We start from the raw sequence: 26,016 nt of genomic DNA on the forward strand, positions 1-26,016 counted from the left end.
GACAGCTGCCCTGGACACAGAATTTACCTGCACCTCCATGGACAGCTGTGAGTTGAAAATGACTCCCAGGCTGCACACCTGGTCCACGGTGGAGTCTACCTCCTTCCGAATCTGAGCAACTTTATCTACAAAAAACTTTGCAAAAGCATTTCAGGAGATCTTAGGGTCCCTACCAGGCCCTGGTGATGAAGGTGGTTCCGATAGATTGAGAACCACCTTAAAGAGTCTCCTGCTGCTGTTTTGTGCAAATGCAATAGAGGTGGTGAAGAAGGTACTCATCGCTGTTGGTAGGCTTGATGTTGAGCTCTAACCTGCGTCCGGTCCAATTCAGAATGAGTTTTCCGCCACCGGGGCTCTAGCCATCTCAACAATTGTTTCATCGCCCTCAGCTCTGGGGGAAATCATGGGGCTGTCCGGGCTCTATGTAAACTAGGTGTCTCCAGGAGCACATCCACCACAACCTGAAGCAGTTTGGGCAGGGAATCCTTGGTGCAGCTGGGAGGTCAGTACACCAAAAGGAATCCTGCACTGCCCCTATTGCCCAGCTTCCAGAACATGCACTCAGAAAACTGGGTCTTTCAAATAGGACTCCTGGTGCAAACTAATGACTTCCTAAAAATCACTGCAAACCCCCTCCCCCACATGACCTGGGTTGTTGTACGTAAGAGAAACCTGGTGGACAAGCAGCAGCAAGGACAGGCCCATCTGCTTCATCCAACCAAGTCTCTGTCACACATGCCAGGTCAAATCCTCCATCCACAATCGTGAATGGCAGTGGTTTTATTCATCATTGACCTGGCATCGCACAGCAACACTTTCAGGTCATGCTGATTCCATATCCTTCCAGTCAGGACCCAGACCCGGAGGCAGGGATAGTCCTTAAACAATGACTAAGCCTGCCTCCTCAGTAATGACATGGTCATTAACACATCTACATACACTTTTGGCTGTTGCACCTCTAAAAGGTCTCTTCTAGAGCTGGAAAAGTTGCAGAAAATGATTATATATTAAAGTATCACCGATAAAATATGGACCATCAAGAAGACTGATCGCCGAAGAATTGAAGCTTTTGAATTGTGGTGCTGGAGGAGACTCTTGAGAGTCCCATGGATTGCAAGAAGATCAAACCTATCCATTCTGAAGGAAATCAGCCCTGAGTGCTCACTGGAAGGACAGATCCTGAAGCTGAGGCGCCAATACTTTGGCCACCTCATGAGAAGAGAAGACTCCCTGGAAAAGACCCTGATGTTGGGAAAGATGGAGGGCACAAGGAGAAGGGGACGACACAGGATGAGATGATTGGACAGTGCAAGCTACCAACATGAGTCTGACCAAACTGCGGGAGGCAGTGGAAGAAAGGTGCCTGGCGTGCTCTGGTCCATGGAGTTACGAAGAGTCGGACATGACTAAATGACTAAACAACAAATCACCCATACAGAAAGTCGCTGGCAGGATTTGAAATATAAGCAGCAGATTAATGAAAGGATTAACAATACTGGAGTTTAGATAGTAAAACTGTATGTTGTAAAACAGGTAATGAAGTTTTAAAAAAAGACGAGGAAAGGGGGCTGGGATGTCAAAAAGAAACTTTTAAGGTTAAAAAATGTATAATGTTCTGAGAGATTTAGGGAGATTTAATAAAAATGACTTGAAAAGAAAAGAAAGGAAAGGTGCAGAAAAGGGCAATCCAAACAGTTAAGTGCCTGGAGCAACTCTTGTTATAGCTTGCAATATTTGTGGCTGTTTAGAAAAATAAACATGAATAAGGAGGGATATGATGAGTTTAAAAAGGTGCATGGTGTTGCCAAAGTGAGGAAGGATATATTTTTCCCTTCTGTCATAATACTAGAAGCTGGGATCATCCAAGGAAGTTGAATGATGGGAGACAGACAAGATAAAGTACTTCTCCACAGAATATACAGTTAGACTGTGGAATTCCCTCCCACAAGATGGAGTAAAGGCCTCATCTTGTCACAAATGTCACAAATTCAGGGAGAATGTGGCTGTTAGTAGCTATTAGCCTTGAGGACTATATTACGGTAAATCCAGTATCTGAGGCAGTGTGCCTCTGAAACTCAGTTGCCGGAGATCACAAGCAGAAATGTGCTGTTGCATTCATATCTTGCTTGTTGGGCTCCTCGTAGCTTGGGGGTTGGCCACTATGAGAACATAAGCGCTGAGCTAGATTGGCCCTGGTCTGATTTATTCTCTGCTTCCCTGTTTTGGGGTAACACTGGAAGCCAGCCATAAGAACATTTACTTGGAAGTACGTGACATGGGAATGTGCTTGGGGTTGGGGAATTAGAAAGCTATAATGCAAGGTGAGTAATCCCTTTTTCTGTCTCACTATTGAACCCCTTCTGGCTGCTCTTCAAGCATTCCGTATTTCTCTTCCTGGTTAACTACTGTGTAAAAGTCGATCTACTGAGGAGAAAAAGATGGGATACACTTGATACTTCTTAGCCTCAATATTTGGTACAACAGCTGGGAGCAAAGAGAGAAGAGAGCTTCTGTGTTTAACAAGCAGTCTTTATCAGCAAGCCACTAGAAAGCAGCAGCAGCCTGAAGGCAGTGCTTTTTCTGTACTGTGTTTCCAGTTGTGTTTACAGCACGCTGGGGGCTGGAAGAAAGCCAGGCAATGCTCTGTGTGCCATTCAGAGTTGCAGCCACGATAAATCCAGTGTGCCTGCTTTGAAGGTCTTTGCATGGATAGAAAAGAAATGCATTCTAGAACAAAAAAAATCCCTGTAAATTAGTTTACTGGGAGAGAGATATGTAAAGTTTGTTTTTAGCCACAAACATACATAACCATAGCACTAGAAATAGGGATATTTAAATATTTTAGGGCAGGTGGTGCAGCCCAGTTCACCGGATTGACTGCCCAACCTCCGCAAATGGAGTTAACAGTGAAGGTGTGTTGTATATCTGGTCTCGTTTGTGCTCTTCCTTTGCTTGATAGCAAGCAGATAAAAGGTTTGGGGAGGCAGATCAATGCTGGGCTTAGGGTCTGCTTTAAGAGATTTGTTATTGAAAGGCCCTAGGAAAGCAAAGTGCTTGGAGAAATTTCATGTATTGCCATTATTTGTATTAAGTGTGTGTATATGTTACTCTGAAGACCTCATTGAAAGGTGGAATTACTGTTTTCTGGTGTCACTCTCAACTACGATGGATCTAATCTGCTCCAAGGCTTATGCAAATCACCTTCCCCTCTCCTCCTGCAGGGGTGGGACTAGGAAGTCTGGAAACTTTTGCTTCTGCTCCTAGTCAACTACAGTTTGTCATCTCATCCATACTAACAAACTGTGGTTAATTCATTATAGCTGATTTAAAACAAGCCTTGCTTTCAGAAGCAGACTTGGGTTAACGAACCATAGAGAACTAACTACAGGCTGTTAAAAGTAGAGGGAAGAGAACAAATGAGGCTGCATCCTGCCATCCACTGTTGCCTGGCAGTAGCAATTACAACAGGCTGCAGCAGGGGATGGAAGTGGGAATACTTTGCTGGCACAGCTGAGAGATGGGCAGTGTTTGGCAACTCTTCTCGAACTTGTCCACCCCAGACAGTCATTGCAACATTAGAACTTGTTCCTCAATTTACTTACCACCTCTCCCCACCCCACCCCACCGCCCCATCTATTTTCCCTTTGTGTCTTGTCTTTTTAGATTGTAAGCTTCGGGGCACGTACAGTATCTTTAAAAAACTGATGTTGGAACCTTTATTGGTGAAAAACAGGATAAATAGTTGATGTTAACCATAGCTCTGGGTGGGTGGCGCAGCAAGCTACTCTTAACAAAAAGCAGAAGTTTTTGTATTCTTCCTTGAACCCATTTGGGAGGGAAATGCATGAACCTGCTAAACCTTGCTGAACATAATATCTGAATGCAGCCAGTCATCTCTACACATATGGACTTGAAGATGGAGGTCTTGATCTGATTTAGCTATCAAATCTCAGATTATCTTGAAAGGAATTGCAGTGATTACAAGAGGACTAGGCCTTCTGAGTCTGAAGCATGGGAGGTCGATAAATTTGTATAATTTGGCAGAGGATTTAGACTAAATGTTGAATTGATATTTGCATAATTTGTATAATTTGAAAATGGATTAGATATTTAAATTGGGAAATCTAATAAAAATGTTTATTCAAATCTCAGATTATTTTGTATCTTCAGCGAAGTCAAAATAACATATTTTAAAATCTTTCAACTGTGTCTAGCAGCCAAATCCAGTGGAACAGCGTTACATGGAGCTACTGGCATTACGCGATGACTACGTGAAACGACTAGAAGAACTGCAAATTGCGAACCCCAAATTTCCCAATTCCTCCTCATCTTCTTCACAGATGATGTCGCACGTGCAAACTCACTTTTGAAGGAGTTGGATTATTTTCTTTGAACATTGTTAAAAGTGGTGCTTATTCTGATGTATTGGACAAGAGGAAAACATTGATGCCTTATGTAGAGTTTTTTTCCTAAAATCTTTGTCCCTATAGGAGAGGATTTGAACACAAGTGGGCTTTTAAAAATTGATTTATGTGCCTTTCACAAACTTTTGCCTGGGAAAATGTCATCCAGCTAGTACTTATATCTTTAAAGGTATTTTTCCCCTTCCTACTGCAATCCAAATAGATATAGCTAATGCTTCCAATAATAGCCATCATCTTTTTTTTTAAAGACAGTATGAATTCATTTTTGGCTATAGGCTCTCCTGCTCAGACTTAAAATGCATGTTTAAGTTCATATATTGAGCAAAGTGTCATTGATGCCAATGAGAAATTTGCTGAATCATATGCACATGTAAGAAGCCTGTGGTGTAAGAAGCAGAGTCGTTAAGGGCACATGCTCTTGAGGATCAATTACTGTGTGGACTAGTTTTATATGGTTTCTTACTTATTTCAGTGATAGTGGTAAGCTATCATGACTTAAATTTGTGCCTATTCAGAGCAGCAGCCTTATGAGATGGAACATAATGTGTGAGCTTGTATAACTTGTTCCCATAATAAATTAGTATTTTTCTCAAATATATTAAATAATATGCAGAAAATAGGGAGTGCACTGAAAATATTTAAATGTTGCAGATCATTCAGGGTGCTGTCTGCCTTCATGTTAGTCTTTTGTTAAATTTTATAATTCCTTTCAGGAATCATTCTAAAACATTACAAGCACTTGTGAAGTAAGCACAGACCTTGCAACTTGATATTTCAATCCACATTTTGTTTAGGATTATTAAGTTTATTAAGTGATATTTGGTCAGTTCAGAATATCTTGAAGCATAGGATTTGTGAAGAACTGTTTGCAGCTAACATGACTTATTTTCAACATATTTGACACTTTGAGGGTGTTTGTCTACCATTTGTAAATTATTATATGTGTAATTTTTGATCTACAAAATGTAAGCTGGCAAGGATATCATAGGAATAATTTGTAAATTAATTTGAAATGTTCTGAGTATTCTTTTCTTTGTAAAGTGTAAATATTTTAGGTTTCAAAGACTGAAGACAAAGTCCATAAAATACTATAAATTTATTAGTTTTAGAGGACATTGGGATATTTTGGAAATAGTATATTTTCATTAAAAGAAAAACAGAGCACATTAATACAGTTAATAGTATACTGAGAAATTTGCACTACTTCTTCAGGGATAGACTGAAGTACTAGTAATAAATTCCACTAGTTGATGCATGATTTATTTCCTTCCACTTGATACCTGTCTTCTAAATTTCACACACTCGTAATTCTTTTGTCTTTATCTCATTGCACATGTACATGGCTTGTTGTTTTCTGTAAGGGAAACAAATCTGAGAGATGAACTGCATAACTTGAATTACAAGGAAACTCACGTATCCCATCAACCTATTCTAAATGACCGAGCATAAAACTCTGAAAAACTATGCAGACTGATATAACTGCCTTTTGTTTGCCTGCAGTTTATAAGCATCTCATTTTTCAAAGGAACCCTTAAAACATCATGTATGTTTCATACTGTCTAGTGTGGATTAATTGCTATCTTGTTTGTTTTTACTAAGTAAAACACTACACGCTCAGCTGGGGATGGGGGGGGGGTTGCGGGAAAGCGGGAGTATTGTAAAACAGATTTAAATACATTTGCCTTCACATCTGCATACCATTGATTGATGTTTCTATGACCACAGGTGATGCTGTGTCCTGAATTCTAGAGAATTTAATGTTTGGGAAAGTATAACTTGATTTTTTAATACCTGCTTAAGTCATATGAAATAAAAAAAGCTGAACATTTTTTATGCCTCTTTTCTGGGTAGCAAACAGCCCAATCCTATACACAATTCCAGGGTGCCCACACTATACTGAACAGAATTCAGTCAAACCTCGGTTTGCTACCACTTCGGTTTCTGACCACCGCGGACCCAGAAATGTTTACATCTGGGTTCCACGGCGCTCGGATGCACAGAAGCGATCTGCGCAGCGCGTGCGGGAACAGAAGCGCTCTATCGGCACTTTACGCATGTGCAGAAGCATGCCTTCGGCGAGCGACCGATTTGGGGAGTGACTGGCTCCGTGGAATGGATTGCAGTCGCAAACCGAGGTAACACTGTTTATTGAACCACCTCCGAGGAAGGTCTGAAGGGTGGTGATAAAGAAGAGGCCTTCTCTGCAGCAGCCCCAGTTTATAGAATGCTCTTCCCAGGTGCCTTGGGCCTCCCCACCTTCCGAAGAACTGGAACTCCTAGCTTTCATTCTTCCAAAGGCTTTAATGCTTAATCAGATCAGTACATTAGACAAACTACAGCTTACAAGGTTCAGAACGTACACCAGAGGTAAGATACATGGCTAAGTGCAACCTTAATACATTGATCTAACAAGCCCAGGGGTCAGCAACCTTTTTCAGCCGTGGGCAGTTCCACCGTCCCTCTGACCATGTGGTGGGCCGGACTATGTTTTTTTGGGGGGAAATGAACGAATTCCTGTGCCCCACAAATAACCCAGAGATGCATTTTAAATAAAAGTACACATTCTACTCATGTAAAAACATGCTGATTCCAGGACTGTCCGTGGGCTGGATTAAGAAGGCGATTGGGCCGCATCCGGCCCCTGGGCCTTAGGTTGCCTCCCCCTGCAACAAGCAGTACAACCTTCTGTACCTTTATTTTGGAGTGTGGGGCAGGTAAAGCTGTTTGCATGACAAGAAGCTGGAGTTCTGGGACTGGGCACTCCACATGGGCTGTCTCTGCAAGGTTGCTCATGCTGGCTCTGACATATCTCTGGAGGTGGGGTCAGGATCAGATTTACTTCTAGTTGCCTCCCCAGAGGAGTTGCCTCACGGAAAGGATCAGGCAGTCTCCCATCCTGTCTAGGGAACCACCCACTAAGAGTATATTCTCCGGTTGGCACCCTCCACATCTCATTTGGAGAGGGCCCATGGAGAAGGACCTTGGATGGCTAACGCATGGTCTAGATTGGTTCATATGGGAATATGTAGTATTGAGGTACTGGGGTTCTGAGCCACAAGGCTTTATAGGTCTCCACCATGTTTCTTGCTATAACATTAATGATCACCAAGCTTTGTAAGTGTAAAAGTTACAGCTATATTGGGCATTCTTAATTTGGTTAGTGGCTTGCTGACTGAAATGGGCTAGTATGTTAGAAATTTGATTTTAAGTGCCTGAATTCATTTTGAAGCTGTACACCTTCATCAAACAGTTAAGTGCATGTGACTAGCAGCTGTGTTTATTTTTAGCATATGCGTTTCCTTTCTGCTCTGCCACATGTAAAAGAGGAGGATGTTACAAAATCTAAGGCGTACAATGCTGGTGAGAGGTACATTACCTGTTGTTTTCACTAATAGTATTATGGTGAGGAGTGCTCTTAATTTAAATCAAGGATTGGTAGCTCCCAAGAGCTAATCTTCTGTATTAGCTTCAGCATCTCAGGCAGAGAACATCAACAAACTATCTGGGGATTCTGATGGTCCTTTGTGATTTCCGCTGTAACTGGTTAGCAAATTCAGGAAATCTTACGAAATGGTAATCTACCCGCACCCCCTTCCTAATCTGTACCTTTCTTATCCCCTTTATACTTTCAGTTTAATGTAGCAATGCTAAACCAACTACTGTACCTGGTAAGGCCCTTATTGGAGAACTCCCTCTGCTTGCCAAACTCTATGTATTATAAATCATGGAATTGTAGAGTTGGAAAGGGACCCTGACAACCCTCTAGTAGTCTAGTCCAACCCCCTGCAATGCAGGAATATGCAGCTGCCCCATACAGGGATCAAACCTGCAACCTTGCCATCACAGTAATAGCAAAGTAGACCTAACATAAATGGAATTACCTGGCAAAAGCAAGCTCACGCCTCTCATTGAGTACAGACATATACACACTGCTTTTTTCCTGGGGGTATGCAGGGGTACGCATACCCCTAAACATTTTGTGAATCTAAGTTTGGCCTCATTGAGGGGCAGTATTTCAATATGAGTAGGAAAATGAGAGTACCCCTAAACATTTTTTTAGAAAAAAACACTGCATATGAGGCTCGTTTATTGATATATTTTGGGAACATGTTCTTATGTAGCAGCATTGTTTTATACTTTCTCCAATGTCAACCAATCATATTGCAAAGCAGTCGTGTCCTGTGTTATAAAAGCAAGCACTGCTGGGTTGTGTCTCTTCGTTTCCCAATGCTTTCGTTACCAATAAGTAAATAACCCGGCGTGACAAAATTTCCATTCTGAAAGTGTGCCCCAGAGTGGGGGAGGGGAAAAATAAAAATAAAAAAAGTTTTAGAACCGTTGCCTTGGGAGATATTCGAGGAAACCTCCCTCTTGCTCAAATTTCCCTTTCGCCACAAACGGTGGAGATTTCGAGAGTCCCATTTGCGCGCAGCAATTGTCACCCGCTGATTTAAAAGGCCTGAGGGAAGAGGGGGGGGGAGGAGGGCTAAGATGGGACGAATTAAAAGCGAGGGTGGCGGGAATCCCATCCCAATGGGATAGAAAAGCGAGAACAATGATCTGCCATTCCAATCATGCTCATGCCCAGAGGAAAATCACTCCTGGCTCCTACTCGGAGCAGCAGGCAGGCACGTCGAGGGGGGGGGGGAGAGAGAATGAATTCAAACGGGTCTACTCCGAGTAGGGGCTGGGTGCGCGCGGGGACACACAAGCGGCGTGTGAACGGCTCTCAAGCGGGGCTGAAATCTCGACCGCGGCCGCGGCACATTGTTTCCCCCTCTCAGGCAAACGCGAGTCCCTCGGCCGGCTCCGCCCGACCCGCCCTTTTCTCCCCCTCACTCCCCAGAGAAGGATCGCAGCCGCCTCAGCAGCCGCCTCTCGTGCTCCTGCCGCGGAGGCCTGTGGGTAGGGAGCCCGCCGCGCGCTGCCTCGGCGGCCGCCTCCACCAGGTGACAGTTGGCTTCCCGGTTGCTGCTGCCGCCGCCGCCGCCTCCTTGCTTCTCCTCACGAGCCAGGCCGGGAAGCGAGGACGGAAAGCAGGAAGCCCCCGCTGCCCGCCCGCCCGCGGCCGCTCTCCACGGCCGCCGGCAACATGGACGGCAGGGCGGCGGCGGCGGCGGCCGAGAGCGGAGCGGGACCCGCCGGCCCGCTAAGGAGACCCACGCGCCTGGCGTCGGTGGCCGGGCCCGGGGCGGCCGTGGCGGCAGCGGCGGCTGCAGCGACTGGGGCGGCCACGTCGTCGAGCGCCGCCGGGTCTCGCCAGCCGAGTGTGGAGACCCTCGACAGGTGAGGGCAGGGAGGGAGGGTCGGGCCCCGAGAGGAGGCGGCGGGGGGTGGCAGCGCCTCCGCTTTATGCTCGCCGGCTGCCTTCTCCTCACGCTCCGGGGGATTGGCTTGTGTGTTGTCGGAGGGAGGGGAAAGCCGCTCCCTATTCCTATTCCTGGTGTCCCTTTCGTTATAAGAGCATCGGTAGACGAGAGAGAAGGGGTGGGGGAATGGGGTGGGTACGTGGGTGCACGCATGCATCTATGTATATATCTGCATGTTTATATACATACCTGTGCATTTATATGGATATGTGTGCATATATGTACGTGTGTATGCCTATGTATGTGTGTCTGCATGCATGTTGTTCGGATGCTTGATTATAGTCTTCCATTCCCAATTTAAGAATGGAAAGTGTAACGCCTGTTGTCAACAATAGAGGTTTAAAGACTCTCAAAAAATGCAACTGACAGTTGGAAAACACTGGCCTGCAAGCGCTCCAATGGGAGAACACCTTTTTCCAAAGGTGTCATGGGATTTGAAAACGCTTGAACTCAGGAGGAAAGGGGCCAAGAGGAATGCACGCTTGGCAGATCCTCACCGTGATCAACTCCCACCTGGAAACTTATGTCCCCGCTTTGAACGGACGTGTGGCTCCAGAATCGGCCTCCCAGTCACTTACAGACTCGTCCTTAAAACCGTGTTCATGGAAGAGAATCTTACTCAGCTACTAGCGATTGCCAGAAAATAAGAAGAAGATCTCTGTATACTATACTTGTATTTTCACATTTTTATATTGTAATCTGCCCTGTGATCCTTGGATGGAGGGTGGTATAGAACTAAATAATAGTAAGTATATATATATATAGAGAGAGAGAGAGAGAATTTGTGTGTGTATACTATATATGTGTACTATATGCATGTGTGCACTTATGTCTGTGTGTCTGTATATATGTATAGGTATAGTTGTTGGCATCCATCTGTTTTGGAAGGCAGTGGAAGAGTGTGCCTTTGTGGGTGAAGTCAAACAGTTGGAGAGTTACAGTGCCTGCTCTGCCGGTAGAGTCCAATACAGGAGAGATATGTTTTGTTGCAGCTGGGGCAGATGAAATTTTGCTGCTACAGCACTATTGCATTTCTTCTCTCTGTGCTTTTGCCAGTGGTCATTCCTCCTCTGGTCACTGCTGTGGATACACAATCTGACTAGATGCCTACCTAAGCTCCACAAGATGATTGTGTCCTTCAATGAAAAGGTGCATCAGTGTCCAGTATGACAGCTTCTGATGCCTTCTCTATAAAGAGCAATGTGAAACAGGGCTGTGTTCTCACCCCAATTCTCTTTGGCACATTCTTCTCTCTGTTGCTCATATGCCCTCAGCTGAAGACAGCGTGCACATCCATTCAAGGAGTGGTGGGGGTCTGTTAAACCTGGCACACATCCGTGCCAAGAAAAAAGTGTGGTGGGTCCTTAGGTTTGCAGATAACACAGCCTTGACAGCACACTCCAAGGAAGCTCTACAGAGTCTCATCAAATGTTTTGCCTAAGCCCACATAGAATTCATGTGTGCGTGTGTGTGGTTGTGGATACACACATGAAAATAGCCACGTTTGACACATCCTGCTTTGTGGAGGCTAGTGATAAATGCACCCTCCAACATTTTATGAGATTGAATGAGAGAAGTGAGCTAATGGTAGACCCTCCTTCATTAGAGTTTTTTTAGCAGAGGTTGGGTAGCCATCTGTCACGGAAGCTTTAGTTGAGATTCCTGCATTGCAAGGGGTTTAGTTGAGCTTTAGTTGAGATTCCTGCATTGCAAGGGGTTGGACTAGATGACCCTTGGGGTCCCTCCCAACTTTACAGTTTTATGCTTCTATAATCAGGCCCAGAAGGGCTTTGGAAGAGCTCTCCTGAGCAGCTGATATTGGTTTCAAGGGATCCGGTGCCATCCCGACTTTCAGATGAGTCTGTGTGTGAGAGAGAGACACACACAGAGAGATGCCTGGCTACTACATACTACTAAATAACTTATTAATTTCAAAAGGTGGTCATCACTTTGGCAGGAGTTGTGCAGGCACTAATGTTGTGGTATGTACTCCCTGCTGACATACCAGAGGATTCATATGTAGCAATATGAATTAAAAGGCTGTTTCTGTGATTTCTTGAACTGATCCTCCTGTTTTAATTGCTGTTTTAATTTATCTGTTTTAATGGGATTGTTTATTTTAATTACTGTGTACTTTTAATTATTCTTTATCTTAACAGTATTGTGTAGTTGGCTCTTATGTTTTATAAACTGCCTAGAAGTCATTTGGAAGTTTACTATTAAAAATATATATAAAATAATATTAAAAGGATAAAAATAATAGTAATATTAAAAATAATAGTAAAATGATACAATGCTCAGGACATGTATTAATCGCAATTGGGTATGATGATATTGGGACACGGGTGGTGCTGTGGGTTAAACCACTGAGCCTAGGGCTTGCCAATCAGAAGGTCGCCGGTTCGAATCCCCGCAATGGGGTGAGCTGCTCGGTCCCAGCTCCTGCCAACCTAGCAGTTCGAAAGCACGTCAAAATGCAAGTAGATAAATAGGAACCACTACAGCGGGAAGGTAAACAGTGTTTCCATGTGCTGCTCTGGTTTGACAGAAGCTGCTTTGTCATGCTGGCCACATGACCTGGAAGCTGTACGCCAGCTCCCTTGGCCAATAACGCGAGATGAGCACCGCAACCCCAGAGTCGGTCACGACTGGACCTAATGGTCAGGGGTCCCTTTACCTTTATGATGATATTATATGGTGACAAGGAACTGAGCTGCCGACTCTGAAGTCCCCAGTTCAAATGCTGCCTCAGCCAAGGACTTGTTATTAGGCAGCCTTAGAGAAACTGCTGTTCCTCCATCTCCCCTTTCCTCACAACTCCCCTCCAAATAGCGTTATTTATATATATAGCAATATTGACGTACATGGTGTTGTTGATGTTTAAAAAAATATGGTTTAAGTCCAAAACCCAAGGGACTTACTCTAAAATAGATATTGAGAAGCAACACAAGAAGGGCTAAATAGAGGTGGAGTAGACAGAGAAGAGGAGATTTGCCTTGGGAAGTGTTCTTAGGACCAAACAGAGACGCCTGGAGGACCACTTTTGGCATGCAGGCATGAGGTCCCACACACCTGAGGCATAGGCACTAGGGGATGAGGGAGCAGAAAGGAAGTGGGGAGTGGTGTGTGAGTTCTCCATAAAAAAAATTAATTTGAAAATTTTCCATTGGGTAACTTGTATCAGAATATTTTCAAATTGCATCAGAAAATTTTTCTAATCTAGACTGATCTAACTTAATATGTATAATTTAGTTGTATTTTTAATTGAGCTAACAGAAAATATCCCAAGTTAAAAAAAATATCCCAAGTTTAAAAAACCAGAAGTATTTGACCTGTCACAATGTGTCACATACTTACTAGGGACAATCACCTGTGAAACAAATACAACCTTGATATTTTGCTCAGCTTGCTTAATATATTTACATTCATTGTTGCTAATGAACCAATAAGACATATTTTTAAAAAAATGAGAAATAAAGTTCAGAAAAAAATCTATCCCACATCAGCCTCATGAATTTGAACTTTGATTTCCCCAGTTCTAGTACAATTCTCAGCAACATTGAATCATTTATATAACCTGCCCTTTACTGTAGACTTTAATTAGGTTGAAGGAAGTTTGTTTTCCATGGAAAGTAAGTTACTGAAAATACATTGTCTCCATTCCTTTTAATATTTCACTAGCTGAAACTTGTTGCAAAGGTAAAGGTAAAGGGACCCCTGACCTTTAGGTCCAGTCATGACAGACTCCGGGGTTGTGGCGCTCATCTCGCGTTATTGGCCGAGGGAGCCGGCGTACAGCTTCCAGCTCATGTGGCCAGCATGACAAAGCCACTTCTGGCGAACCAGAGCAGCCCACGGAAACACCGTTTACCTTCCCGCTGTTGCAGTACCTATTTATCTACTTGCACTTTGATGTGCAAAACTGGTTGTAGCATATCTCAAATTCCCACATCACTTCCCAGAATATGGCAGTCTTCTCAGTTTTTGATGCCAAACCACTTCAGCCTGTTTCAGGAAATTGCTTTCATGTTTTTTCCTGAGTATTTAGGCATTCTTAAAGAAAGAACCTCTTGCTAAGACTTAATGGGTCATCCAGTTAAATTCCTGGGATTTGCTAACCCTAAAAACCTACTTGGTCTATAATCTGTATGCTTCTAGTTACAAATGTTCATGCTTAAACAGATATCATTTTTCTCGTCTTGTTGTCCAGTTATTTTTTCAAGTCAGAAGACTTTCCTAGTATTATTCTTTCCACAGCTTGTTTTTGTTAACTGTTTTTGTCTGCTCAGTAGAAAAATTAATGTTTTAAAATACTTCTTTAAAAATTGCCTCTGCCTTCTCACACACCAGTTCCCCCATTTCTGGGTTATTACGGTATAAAGAGTGCTCACAATGGGAGAGGAAGAAGAAAATTCAGGATGGTATAAATAAGGCCACATATAATTACATAACTTGAAAAGACGAAAAAATATTTTAGATCTGCTTTATAAGTGGGATAGTTTCCTACTCGCTTCAAGCATTGACTTGCTGTGATGTCTGTTGGGCAAAATATGTTTCAGGATAACTTCCAAACTACGATTTTGAAAACATGGTTTGAAGTGCATTTTCAAAATCTTTCTTTTGCAGCTAGTGCTAACTATAGTCTTTCCTTTTCAGATGTTACTGTCAAGGAAACATGGAAATGGAGAAGGGAATCTGCACATGAGGGGGCAGAGAGTGGTCATGCAAATGTGCTGTTTATTTCTGATCTGTAAAACCATGGTTTGAAGGATCATCTAAATTAAATGATTAATGCAGAATCTAAATGTTCAGTAGTTATTCATAAAGTAAGACCCTTTTGCTAAGTAACTTGTTATATATTCTGTTCTTGTAGCCCGACAGGATCACACGTTGAATGGTGCAAGCAACTCATTGCTGCTACAATTTCTAGTCAGATTTCAGGTTCTGTGCCCTCAGACAGTGTATCCAGAGAGTACCGGGTAAGTCTTATTTATTCATTCTTTTAATTTACGTATATGGTGCCACTTCAGTCCTTATCCCAAATAAGATATGCAAGGGAATGGAGAGCAAAAACAAAAAATGCATCTTTCTGTCATCTGAGAAAAGGGTTAAGATGATAATATGAAAGAATAAGATTTTATATGTGAAGCAGTTAGATCTGATAAATTATCTTTCACCTTTGCTTTTTGATTTAAAAAAGCAAGCAAATAGCCTTGCATTCCTCAAGTAAAGCAGCCAAATGAATATTTGTCTTGTTTCATTTAAAGCAAATTAAGTAATTCACCAGTGTTTTATGGATTCAAAAGGCAGTAGATTCTCTCTAGAAGTAGGAAACTCTTACTCTCCCATGAATAGGAAATAGATTGTTCCTATCCTAGGGCTTGCCGATCAGAAAGTCGGCAGTTCGAATCCCTGCGACAGGGTGAGCTCCCGTTGTTTGGTCCCATCTCCTGCCCACCTAGCAGTTCGAAAGCACGTCAAAGTGCAAGTAGATAAATAGGTACCGCTACAGCGGGAAGGTAAACAGTGCTTCTGTGTGCTGCTCTGGTTCACCAGAAGCGGCTTTGTCATGCTGGCCACATGACCTGGAAGCTGTGCGCCGGCTCCCTTGGCCAATAACGCGAAATGAGCGCTGCAACCCCAGAGTCAGTCATGACTGGACCTAATAGTCAGGGGTCCCTTTACCTTTTATACCTATAGATGAAACTGTTGAAGCAGGCTTGATCAGATTCTATTAAAAAATTCTCCTCATATGTTTTTCTCTATAGAAGCATACAGAATTTTGTACTTGGAACTTCTGTAACATGTGGCAGCAAAATGTAATGCTTTCTCTGGGCCACGGCTGCTGCCTTGGATAAATGAATGTGGCAATTTTGGCATTATAGCTGTTGTACTTTCCCTGTAGAATCTGAGTTTTTAGAGCTTGTATTCAATGTACTGTACTGGGGAATTCTAATGCAGTCCTCAAGAACAGAGTTTATTTTAACATATCTCTTTTTTGGCAAACATAACACATGTTTGAAAAGGAAGGAATCTTTTAAAGTCACCACAGTCAGGTATTGATGACTGAGCCACTTAACAGTCAGTGCTCTAGTACTGGGGCAAATTGTTGATGCCAGGTGTATCTGGAATAAGTACAAGTATCCCACAACTTATGTGCCTTTAACTTGTGCACATTCAGCTTTATGCACTTACTATTTTTTTATTTAAAAAGGGGAGTGAAAAGGTGGCAGACATCTAGGAAAAAAGAGCTTGGCAATCCCAACTGCCATTAAACCCAATGTATGTTGACTATATGTGATTTTGGCTTTAAGTGCTGTCCCCGGAACGTAACTTCCATGTAAGTTGAGACTCGCCTGTATAGAAAAATCCTGCATCAGTATATAGGCTATTGCCTACCTGTGTTTTTAAACTGTAGTAAGTAGTTTTAAGTTCTGGTTAACCTGCATTGAAAAATAAAGATTGTTTCTAGCCATTGTTCTTGTAGTAAGTTATAGAGTTGTGAGGAAGGTACAGATAGGCTCTTTCCCTATTATTATTGTTGTTGTTGTTGTTTAGTCGTTTAGTCGTGTCCGACTCTTCATGACCCCATGGACCATAGCACGCCAGGCACTCCTGTCTTCCACTGCCTCCCGCAGTTTGGTCAAACTCATGTTCGTAGCTTCAAGAACACTGTCCAACCATCTTGTCCTCTGTCGTCCCCTTCTCCTAGTGCCCTCAATCTTTCCCAACATCAGGGTCTGTTCCAGGGAGTCTTCTCTTCTCATGAGGTGGCCAAAGTATTGGAGCCTCGGCTTCACGATCTGTCCTTCCAGTGAGCACTCAGGGCTGATTTCTTTCAGAATGGATAGGTTTGATCTTCTTGCAGTCCATGGGACTCTCAAGAGTCTCCTCCAGCACCATAATTCAAAAGCATCAATTCTTCGGCGATCAGCCTTCTTTATGGTCCAGCTCTCACTTCCATACATCACTACTGGGAAAACCATAGCTTTAACTATACGGACCTTTGTTGTTTTTTTAAAATATATTTTTATTAATTTTCCAATTAAAACCAATTATATCACATTCATTATTTCAAATTATACACATATATATATCAATCAAACCGAATGTTATGCCAAATCGTCTAGAGAATTTTTTTATTTGGGTTCCCATGCTTCAAGAAATTGGGGATTCCTCGCAACCGTCCACTGCCGTCTTTTTTCTAAAGTTCAAATCGTCAAGGTTGTGTCATCTGCATATCTGAGGTTGTTGATATTTCTTCCGGCAATCTTAATTCCGGCTTGGGATTCATCTGGTCCAGCCTTTCACATGATGAATTCTGCATATAAGTTAAATAAGCAGGGAGACAATATACAACCTTGTCGTACTCCTTTCCCAATTTTGAACCACTCAGTTGTTCCATATCCAGTTCTAACTGTAGCTTCTTGTCCCACATAAAGATTTCTCAGGAGACAGATGAGGTGAACAGGCACCCCCATTTCTTTAAGAACTTGCCATAGTTTGCTGTGGTCGACACAGTCAAAGGCTTTTGCATAGTCAATGAAGCCGGCCATTGCTGAGTTTTCCATACTTGCTGGCATATTGGGTGTAGCACCTTAACAGCATCCTCTTTTAAAATTTTAAATCGTTCAGCTGGAATATCATCACTTCCACTGGCCTTGTTATTTGCAGTGCTTTCTAAGGCCCATTTGACTTCACTCTCCAAGATGTCTGGCTCAAGGTCAGCAACCACACTACCTGGGGTGTACGAGACCTCCATATCTTTCTGGTATAATTCCTCTGTGTATTCTTGCCACCTCTTCTTGATGTCTTCTGCTTCTGTTAGGTCCTTACCACTTTTGTCCTTTATTATGGTAATCTTTGTACGAAATGTTCCTTTCATATCTCCAGTTTTCTTGAATAGATCTCTGGTTTTCCCCATTCTATTGTTTTCCTCTATTTCTTTGCATTGCTCGTTTAAGAAGGCCCTCTTGTCTCTCCTTGCTATTTTTTGGAAATCTGCATTCAGTTTCCTGTATCTTTCCCTATCTCCCTTGCATTTTGCTTGCCTCCTCTCCCCCCGCTATTTGTAAGGCCTCATTGGACACCCATTTTGCTTTCTTGCAATTCCTTTTCCTTGGGATGGTTTTTGTTGCTGCCTCCTGTATAATGTATAACTTGCCAGTTGTTCCTTTTATCTCTTGATTCCCTACTTTAGCATTCCAGTCCCCTGTAATGAGAAGAACATCCTTCTTTGGTGTCATTTCTAGAAGGTGTTGTAAGTCTTCATAGAATTGGTCAATTTCAGTTTCTTCAGCACCGGTAGTTGGTGCATAAACTTGGATTACTGTGATGTTAAAAGGTCTACCTTGGATTCGTATCGAGATCATTCTGTCATTTTTGACATTGCATCCCATTACAGCTTTTGCCACTCTTTTGTTGACTATGAGGGTCACTCCATTTCTTTTACCAGATTCTTGCCCACAGTAGTGGATATGATAGTCATCCGAACTGAATTCGCCCATTCCCTTCCATTTTAGTTCACTGATGCCTAGGATGTCAATATTTATTCTTGTCATCTCATTTTTGACCACATCCAGCTTACCTCCATCCATGGTTCTTACATTCCAGGTTCCTATGCAATATCTTTCTTTGCAGCATTGGACTTTCCTTTCGCTTCCAGGCATATCCGCAACTGAGCGACCTTTCGGCCTTCTCCCAGCCGCTTCATCAGCTCTGAATCTACTTGTACTTGTCCTCCGCTCTTCCTCAGTAGCATCTTGGGCGCCTTCCGACCTGAGGGGCTCATCTTCCAGCGTCACAACTTTTATGTGCCTGTTGTCTTTGCCCATGGAGTTTTCTTGGCAGGGATACTGGAGTGGCTTGCCAGTTCCTTCTCCAGGTGGATCACGTTTAGTCAAAACTCTCCACTATGACCTGTCCATCTTGGGTGGTCCTGCATGGCATAGCTCATAGCTTCTCTGAGTTATTCAAGCCCCTTCGCCACGACAAGGCATTGATCCATGAAGGGGTCCCTATTATTAGGTCATCCATTTTGTGATAATTTGTTGGCTAAGTTGATGGTGTTCTGACCCACATTTTTTCTTCTTTGTTTGTACAACTATGTTGTCCTTTGATTTGTATCATCTGATTCCTTCCACCGTGGGTCTTAATGTATATCTTCGGCCCACACAGAGCATGCCTGTGTCAGTTAAGCATAGGTACACAAAGCTTGCACATTATTATTTAATTTAGGGATGGTGAACTGTACCCCCACCCCGATAACAGGCTAGATTGGCCCACCCAATATTTTCCTCTGGCCTGCCAGCCCCCAAACAATTTTTTTTGCAGAGTAACAGCAGCAGGAGGACTGAATGAAGCACCTCTCCTCTTCCTGCTAACATTGCTAACAGATTGAAGCGCTCCTTCCTTATTCCTGAGCGCTATTATTATCTAGCAGTGATGGTGGTCACAGGTCCTTTGCTGACCTGAATTTTCTCTCTGTAACCCTTCCTCTTTCCAATTGCAGCATTGGACACAGCAGAGGAAACTTGCACATGGGGAGAAAAGCTGCATTACACACTCTCTCCTGCCCCCACCTCAAAGACCACTCTGTTTTTCAAAGCACTTTGAAGAAGGGTGTAGCTCTGATGTGTGGGGTTATGGCATGTGTGTGTGTTTAAGGTGGCCACATCCATCAGGGTTTGTGATCTCCAGAAGGTTTTCTACATTCAATGTCACCCTTAGGCCAAATAAAGGTTAACTGCCCTTGATCGAATTATAGGTGAAGCCAAACTATTTCAGCTCCAAATTTTTCAATGCATGTAGAAGCAGTGGAAACACATGCTCTCATTAAAGTGTGCAGGTTGCATTCAATTAAGGCGTACTTGGAGTAGACCCACTGAAATTAATGTATCTAAGTTAGTCATATCCATTAACTTTAATGGGTCTGCTTTGATAGACTAGTATTGCATATCACTAATTCCTTTTTTTTTTACTGTCACAATTTAAAATATTTTAAAACATCAGACAAACAATTGTACGATCTTGATGGTTCCTTAAGCAGTATTACAAGATCTGCTGACAGAATATTCCACCCTTTGGGTTTGTTTATTCAGCCTGCCATACTGCACCAACCTCGAAAGCGTACAGTGGAACCTCGGTTTACGACTACCTCTGTTTACAAAAACCTCAGTTTACGGACGCCGCAGACCTGGAAGTGTTTACATCCAGGTTCCGTGGTGTCGGATGTGCAGACGCGATCTGCACAGCTTGCGCATGCGCAGAAGCACTCTATCGGTGCTTTGTGCACGCATAAGTATGCCTTCGGCGAGCGAATACCTCGGCGAGCAAATGCCTCCGCGGAATGGATTGCGTTCGCAAACCGAGGTACCACTGTCTTGATTTGTCTTGCTTACCCTATCATCATGGATACATAGGGCCTCGTGATTCATTTCTATTTAACTGTGTCACAAGTGATCATGTAAAGAATAGCATGGTCATTGGTATGCTAGTAATATGGGCCTGTAGGTGGTATTTCCCAAATGTAGGATTTGAATATGTGACTTGTTGGATAATATTTGTATTTTAACTAACAGGTATACAGGAGGCCTACTATAAGGGTAAGAATAAATGTGGCTATTGGCAAGTCAGCCTTTTACCTGTTTGTGTTTTTGTGCTGTGTTGAGAATTCAGTGTGCCTAAGTGTTCTTCTTTACTTCATTAATGGTTGGTTTAAACCAGTCGGGCCATCTTGCTATGCAGTGCAACAGCTTGTTTGCCATAGAAATGTTTTATGTACATTACAGTGTTGTCATGAGCAGTAAAAGCCAGTATGTGAGAGCGCAGTATATTTAAGTTATGGTGGAAATGCATGGTACTAATTTAAGTTTTATTACATTAATTCTGACACATAGGCCCCCTCAACTGATGCTTACATGTTTTGGAGCACAGAGTACAGTAATGTATTACCAGTGTTAATGTTTTCTGTGTGCTACATATATTTGAAGGAACCAAAGAACAAACAATACATTTTAGTCTATCCTACTTAAATAAGATTTGAATTAGTTTATGCACGCATTCCCATAATAGCAAGACTCTTAGTGGAAAATTCTAAATCTGTGAAGTTAGGCACTGCTGCAATGACATACATTTTTGTCCCAGAATTGCTAAAATGTGTCATCCAGTGTTCATTCTGGATATTAAAAAAAACATGTACAGTACACTGTATTTGTTTTTTTGTTGCCTTCAGTTTCAAATCAGCAAATGAAGTTTCAAATCAGGGCAGAGGAACAGTTGGATCCTGAGCTCCCCCATCACTTAATGTCTCTATGACATCAGGTGATTTAGCTTCAAAGGAAAAAGTTAGGAACACACATCTAGCATGCTACCATTTCTTGAGGTCAGGCCCGGGTGCAAAAGAAAAATATATGTTTGTAGGTATGGCTTGCATTGAGCTATGTCATCCAAGGAAGTATGCAAACCCTATTTGCAGCAGGAATTGGCTCCTTGGGAGCTCTAGGTTGGGAGTTCCCAGATGGAGCCAATCTCTGCAGGGGTTGCATTGAGCACCAAATTAAAAATGCTCTGCTTGCAGGGGAACAATCAGAAGCATACTCTAACACTCCCAATTGTTCCTTTGCAGTCTCCTTTGTACCTCTTGGGACAGATTAGGACCCCTGGTAGGCCTAATTCTGCCTGCAGGCTGGAGATTGCTCTTGCCTATTCTAGAATCCATGCGTCCCCACACCCCCGGGTGCAAATATTCCTCCCACTCCCTTGCTTTGTACCCTGAGATGGCACATAGAACAGCCAATTACCCAATCTCCAGTGGTGAGTGAAAATAATTTCTAGGGGAACAGGCAGGCAAGCTGTTTAAAACTGATGCAGTTGGCTTCCCCACCCATTTCTATATACTAGTGTGCCATAAAGAGCTAATATTCCTGGTCTAACAACCTTTGAGGACTTATTTGGAAGGCTAGCATAGGTCTGCTTCCATTGAAATCCTAGTCTCATTTTCTTTCTGGTCCTGGCATCCCTCTTCTGTATTGTTTTGTTTGGAAGAGGCGCATTCTTTGGATGTTGGTGATGCTTTCAAAGGACAATAGAATGTTAAGGCCAATGAAGCATTTGGGGCATAACTTCAGTTTCCCTCCAGCCACTATTCAGTCATAGAATGAGAGGAAGTGGAAGGTAAATCCTGACTTAGGCTGCTACTCAAAAAAGGAAGAGTGGGTTACTACCTGCCTTGCCTCTTACCAAAAAGGCTTAAAATACAGCATTTTTTATCCTGCTCTCTAGATTAACAGACTCCCAGAATGCTTACATATAATTTCATCAAACTGTTATCTATTGAATAGTGATACACATAAATCTAAGGACAAAGTAAAAATGATTACAGTTAAAATTATGTGTAATTTTTTTTTCTTGCTAAGCTTTTTGGTAGTTCTTTTACAGTTTGCATTGCTTTAGCCTTCTCCTCCTGATCTTTGCTTCTGCTTGTTCAAAACTAAAAAATAATAATATCTGGTACTGCCATAATTCTTCCTGCAGTACGATGCAAGTGCATCTGTATTCTTCAGCAATAGTCCTGATGGGGAAATTTGCTTCATAGTATCATTCTTCTCTTTATAAATGGAAATTATAAAAATGTTGGAAATCTTAATTATGTGAAAGTTTAGCTACTAGCATATTTCAGGTCAACTGAACATTATTTTGTGGTTTAATAGGAATTATTTTTTAAAAAGTATTGTGGAACTTACACAGTTACTTCAATATTTGGCCCAGCATGGCTCAGGCCATGTTTCCACATTATGATTGGCAGCAAGCTAGGTGACTGAGAGAAAACTTACGGGATTCCATGGAGGTGGGCTGGTGGTGGTGGAGGAGATCATTCTGTCCCTCCTTTGCCAGCTTGTTCTGCTCGCATTCTGGCTGCTACTCCACAGCCAGTACAGAAACCAATCATGATGACAGAGGAAAAGCAGGCTGACCCATCTCTCCTCTGCTAGCCCACTATATTTTTTGCTGGATATGTCAGAATCAGAAACAGTATTGTCCTGTGGTGAAAGGGCAGTGATTCATGTCTTTATTACCAGGCTGCTGCACTCTTCTGCTGGAAACACAAGAGGATGAAGCCCCATTTCTGTATGTCCAGCATAAAAATCAAGCATGCAAGCTTGATTCCATTCCCCCACCACCAGTCTGCTGTGTTTCTGTGTTGAACATACAGAACACAAAGTCTCTTCCTGCTCAGTCAGCATAGAAACCAAGCAGGCTGGCAGAGGAGGTGGAGGAAGGGAGCACTCCATGCCTCCTACACCAGCCTGCTGCATTCCAGTTTGCAGCCTTTTTACTACTAGCCTGATTTTTACTTTTGAGTTGGGCTGGCAAAGAAGAGGTGGAGTGCTCTGTCCATACCTGCCCAGTCTTTTTTATGCGTAAAGAGCAGGCAATTAAAAAAATTGTAGGCTAGTACCTAACTTTTGGGGCCTAATTTATAGAGCTGCAGTAAATTCAGCTTTTGAATTTTGAGGTTTGAACACAAGATGTTGCCTGTTCAAATAATAATTCCTCCCTTTCAACAGTTGTGACCTAGTACTCACCTGGGCTTAAAAGCAATCTCATAAACTAAGGAAGCTGTTAACCAGCTGAATCTGTACAAAGTAAATGTTGTAAAAATATCAGTGAAGTCTCTGAAATGCAAGTACTTCAGAAAGCACCTCCTTAAAGTTGTGTCTGGAGAAGGAACAAATACAAAGAAATGGACCTTTATATATTTTGATGAATTATGTTCTTGCTGATCCAGCTGGTGTGTGTAAAAATATTTTATGCAACAAAATCTTAAGAAACAAATGATCAGAAATGGTTAAATCTGCTTCTAAAGTGTCTTGCTGGCATATCCAGCTACAATAACAACACAGTATCAGGGTTTGTGGTAATGGGCAGATCTGCAGATGGAACCATTAAGCTATTAGCAGTTCTTCAACTGTCTTAATATTTCTATTGAGGATGCAAATATTTAATTGTTTTATCTTTAAATAGCTGCATGGATTCTCTTATTGGTCTATAATCAATTCCTTCTTTTATGTCAAGCATGTGACCTACTTTATACTCTGCATTTTGTCTTTGCTATTTTAAAGATTGCTTGTTTCAAAAAAGAAAAGAAAAGAAAAGACAGTACATACTTTGTGTTCTTTGGTACCTGGACTTACGTTTGGAAGAATAGGAATGTCTATATTTCAGATCGTCCCAATATTTAAAAAAAACAAACCATGACTGGATCTAATAGGTGCTAAAGTCTCTGCTTGATCTATTTGATTTTTGCAAGGAATGAAAAAGCTTACCAAATACATTACTTTTGGAGTATCTACTGTCTCAGTTTTTAAAATTCTCTCCTTTCACCTGTTATGTGCATGTTTTTTCTCTTACTTCTGCTTGCCCACTGCTGCATCATGCTATTCAGGAGATTCAGGATGGACACAATGGTTATCCTTCTGGCGCAGAAGTTGATCAGGTGGCAAGTTTTACTCATCTTTGTTCACTAACTCTATAGAATGTCACTGTGAATGTTGGAGATGTGAAAATTCTCATTTTTGTTACCTACTCTTCAGAAGTTCGAGAATAGTTTTAAAACTATTTTTCAGTGCTTGTGAACAGTGGTGGACTTTGGACTTTAAAATTTCAGCAGTGCCCTGTGTGATGCCACAGTTTGGTGCCCCCCCCAACCTCTCACCTTCCATTGCAGTGCCCTCTTGGTTTGGTGCCCAGTGCGGGTGAACCAGTCACAAACTCCCCTAAATCCTCCCTTGCTTGTGAAAATTAATACTTCTCTGGAGCTTTCTCCTTTGAATTCAGGAGGTACATATAACACATACTCATAGCTAAACATCCATTAAAGCTAGGGGGTAGTTTAGAGCAGTGCCATTGTCTTGAGGTACATAGCAGATTATATTTATGGTTTTTCCCATAAACATTGGTAAATATGTACAGTTCCTTTGATTACTTTTAAAATACTAGAAGTGAGGCCATAGGCGTATCATTTCTAATGGTGTGCAGAACATAGTCATTACAAGTGAGAGATGCAGACTGCTTCTTGTAAAAAGCACAAAATTTAAAGGCCATTGCAGACATACCCCATTGCAGCAGGCTTTGGATTGGTAACCCACGGTCCTGCTCCCATCTGTGTTTGGCCCCTGTTGACCTAGGCCATGGGGGTTGCGTCTGCCCACTCTCCCCCCCTCAGCTGTTGGGTGGCTGAGATTGAGGTGCCCGGCAGACTGTGTGCAAGGTCCTTGCTGCCCCAAACGGCAGTGTGGGCTTGCTTCGACTCAGCCACCCTACAGTTTAGGGGGAGGTGGCAGTGAGGTGCAGTGCGCCCTGCCCCTGCTTGCTCTGCCCCAGGTGAAGGGCGCACACATCGCCCTGGGTGCCTGAGCTGCCAGCTACACCGCTGCCTCACCTCCCCCAGTGTAGGTGACTCACAATAGGAACAAGTGTAAGGTCCACACTAGGAGTCAGAGTAAGATGGATACTTAGCTCATTGAATGCCTGACAGGGGTGGTTACAAGATTTTTAGCATTTAAGGCACATGCAGAAGGAAGGTATTTATGGACTCCATTACCAGGCCATTTTCTCTGAGTTGCAACTGAGGGATAAAGGTAAGCTCTGCTGTTATCCAGTGGCTTTCAGTATCAAGCACAGTCCAGTGATTGCATTGGTTTGCGACCATTGCAGCTGTGCAACATCTGCACTGCAGAGGACAGCATATCCCTCCTTCCTTCCTCTCATTGCACTTGGCAACAGCAGCTTGTCAGTGTGGGCTGTGGGTACACTGCATCCCTGTGCTTTCCAGCTGCTGTGAAAGTAGGCAAGTGGGAAGTCACAATTTCTGAATGCTTCTTAAGTAACCTACTTCAATGTAAACAAGAATTGTAAGTTCAGACAGTAAAACGAAGCACTCCTTATTTCAGTATATTAGCCAAGATCTGAAGAAGTTATTCAGGTATGTGTAACAGCTTGGACATGTGCAGAGAGACTTTTGACTGTTTTTATAATTGAAAGAGCTGGAACCCTCTTTCTTTCTTGCGACATTTTGCTTTTTGAAGTCCCTGATTGCAAAAGCAGTTTGCCGGGGTGGGGTGGGGAGGGCTACCATTCAAGAAAATAGGAAACTTCCTTATATGGAGTCAGACCATTGGTCCATCTGGCTCAGCATTGTCTACAATGACTGGCAGCAGCTC

The 26,016-nt window shown here is 42.7% G+C and overlaps 2 protein-coding genes across 10 annotated transcripts in view; both read left to right on the forward strand.

Annotated features, from left to right (window-relative positions):
* Positions 1-6,253, forward strand: part of MTM1 (myotubularin 1) — a 50,446-nt gene extending 44,193 nt beyond the window's left edge. For 3 of the 5 annotated variants that reach the window (XM_035113254.3, XM_088664453.1, XM_088664455.1), the window contains one exon: positions 4,215-6,253. In XM_035113254.3, coding sequence (XP_034969145.1) covers positions 4,215-4,370 — 156 coding nt within the window. In that variant the 3' untranslated portion in view covers positions 4,371-6,253. The remainder of the gene's footprint in view (positions 1-4,214) is intronic. The other 2 variants (XM_035113255.3, XM_088664456.1) reach the window with 1 other exon arrangement.
* Positions 6,254-8,488: 2,235 nt separating this feature from the next.
* Positions 8,489-26,016, forward strand: part of MTMR1 (myotubularin related protein 1) — a 55,163-nt gene continuing 37,635 nt past the window's right edge. The window contains exons 1-4 of one of the 5 annotated variants that reach the window (XM_035113258.3): positions 8,489-9,710; positions 14,667-14,772; positions 20,374-20,397; positions 24,240-24,290. In XM_035113258.3, coding sequence (XP_034969149.2) covers positions 9,517-9,710; positions 14,667-14,772; positions 20,374-20,397; positions 24,240-24,290 — 375 coding nt within the window. In that variant the 5' untranslated portion in view covers positions 8,489-9,516. The remainder of the gene's footprint in view (positions 9,711-14,666; positions 14,773-20,373; positions 20,398-24,239; positions 24,291-26,016) is intronic. The other 4 variants (XM_035113260.3, XM_035113259.3, XM_035113262.3 and 1 more) reach the window with 4 other exon arrangements.

This window comes from Zootoca vivipara, chromosome Z2 (assembly GCF_965207765.1).
Source record: "Zootoca vivipara chromosome Z2, rZooViv2.hap1.1, whole genome shotgun sequence".
NCBI lineage: Eukaryota > Metazoa > Chordata > Lepidosauria > Squamata > Lacertidae > Zootoca > Zootoca vivipara.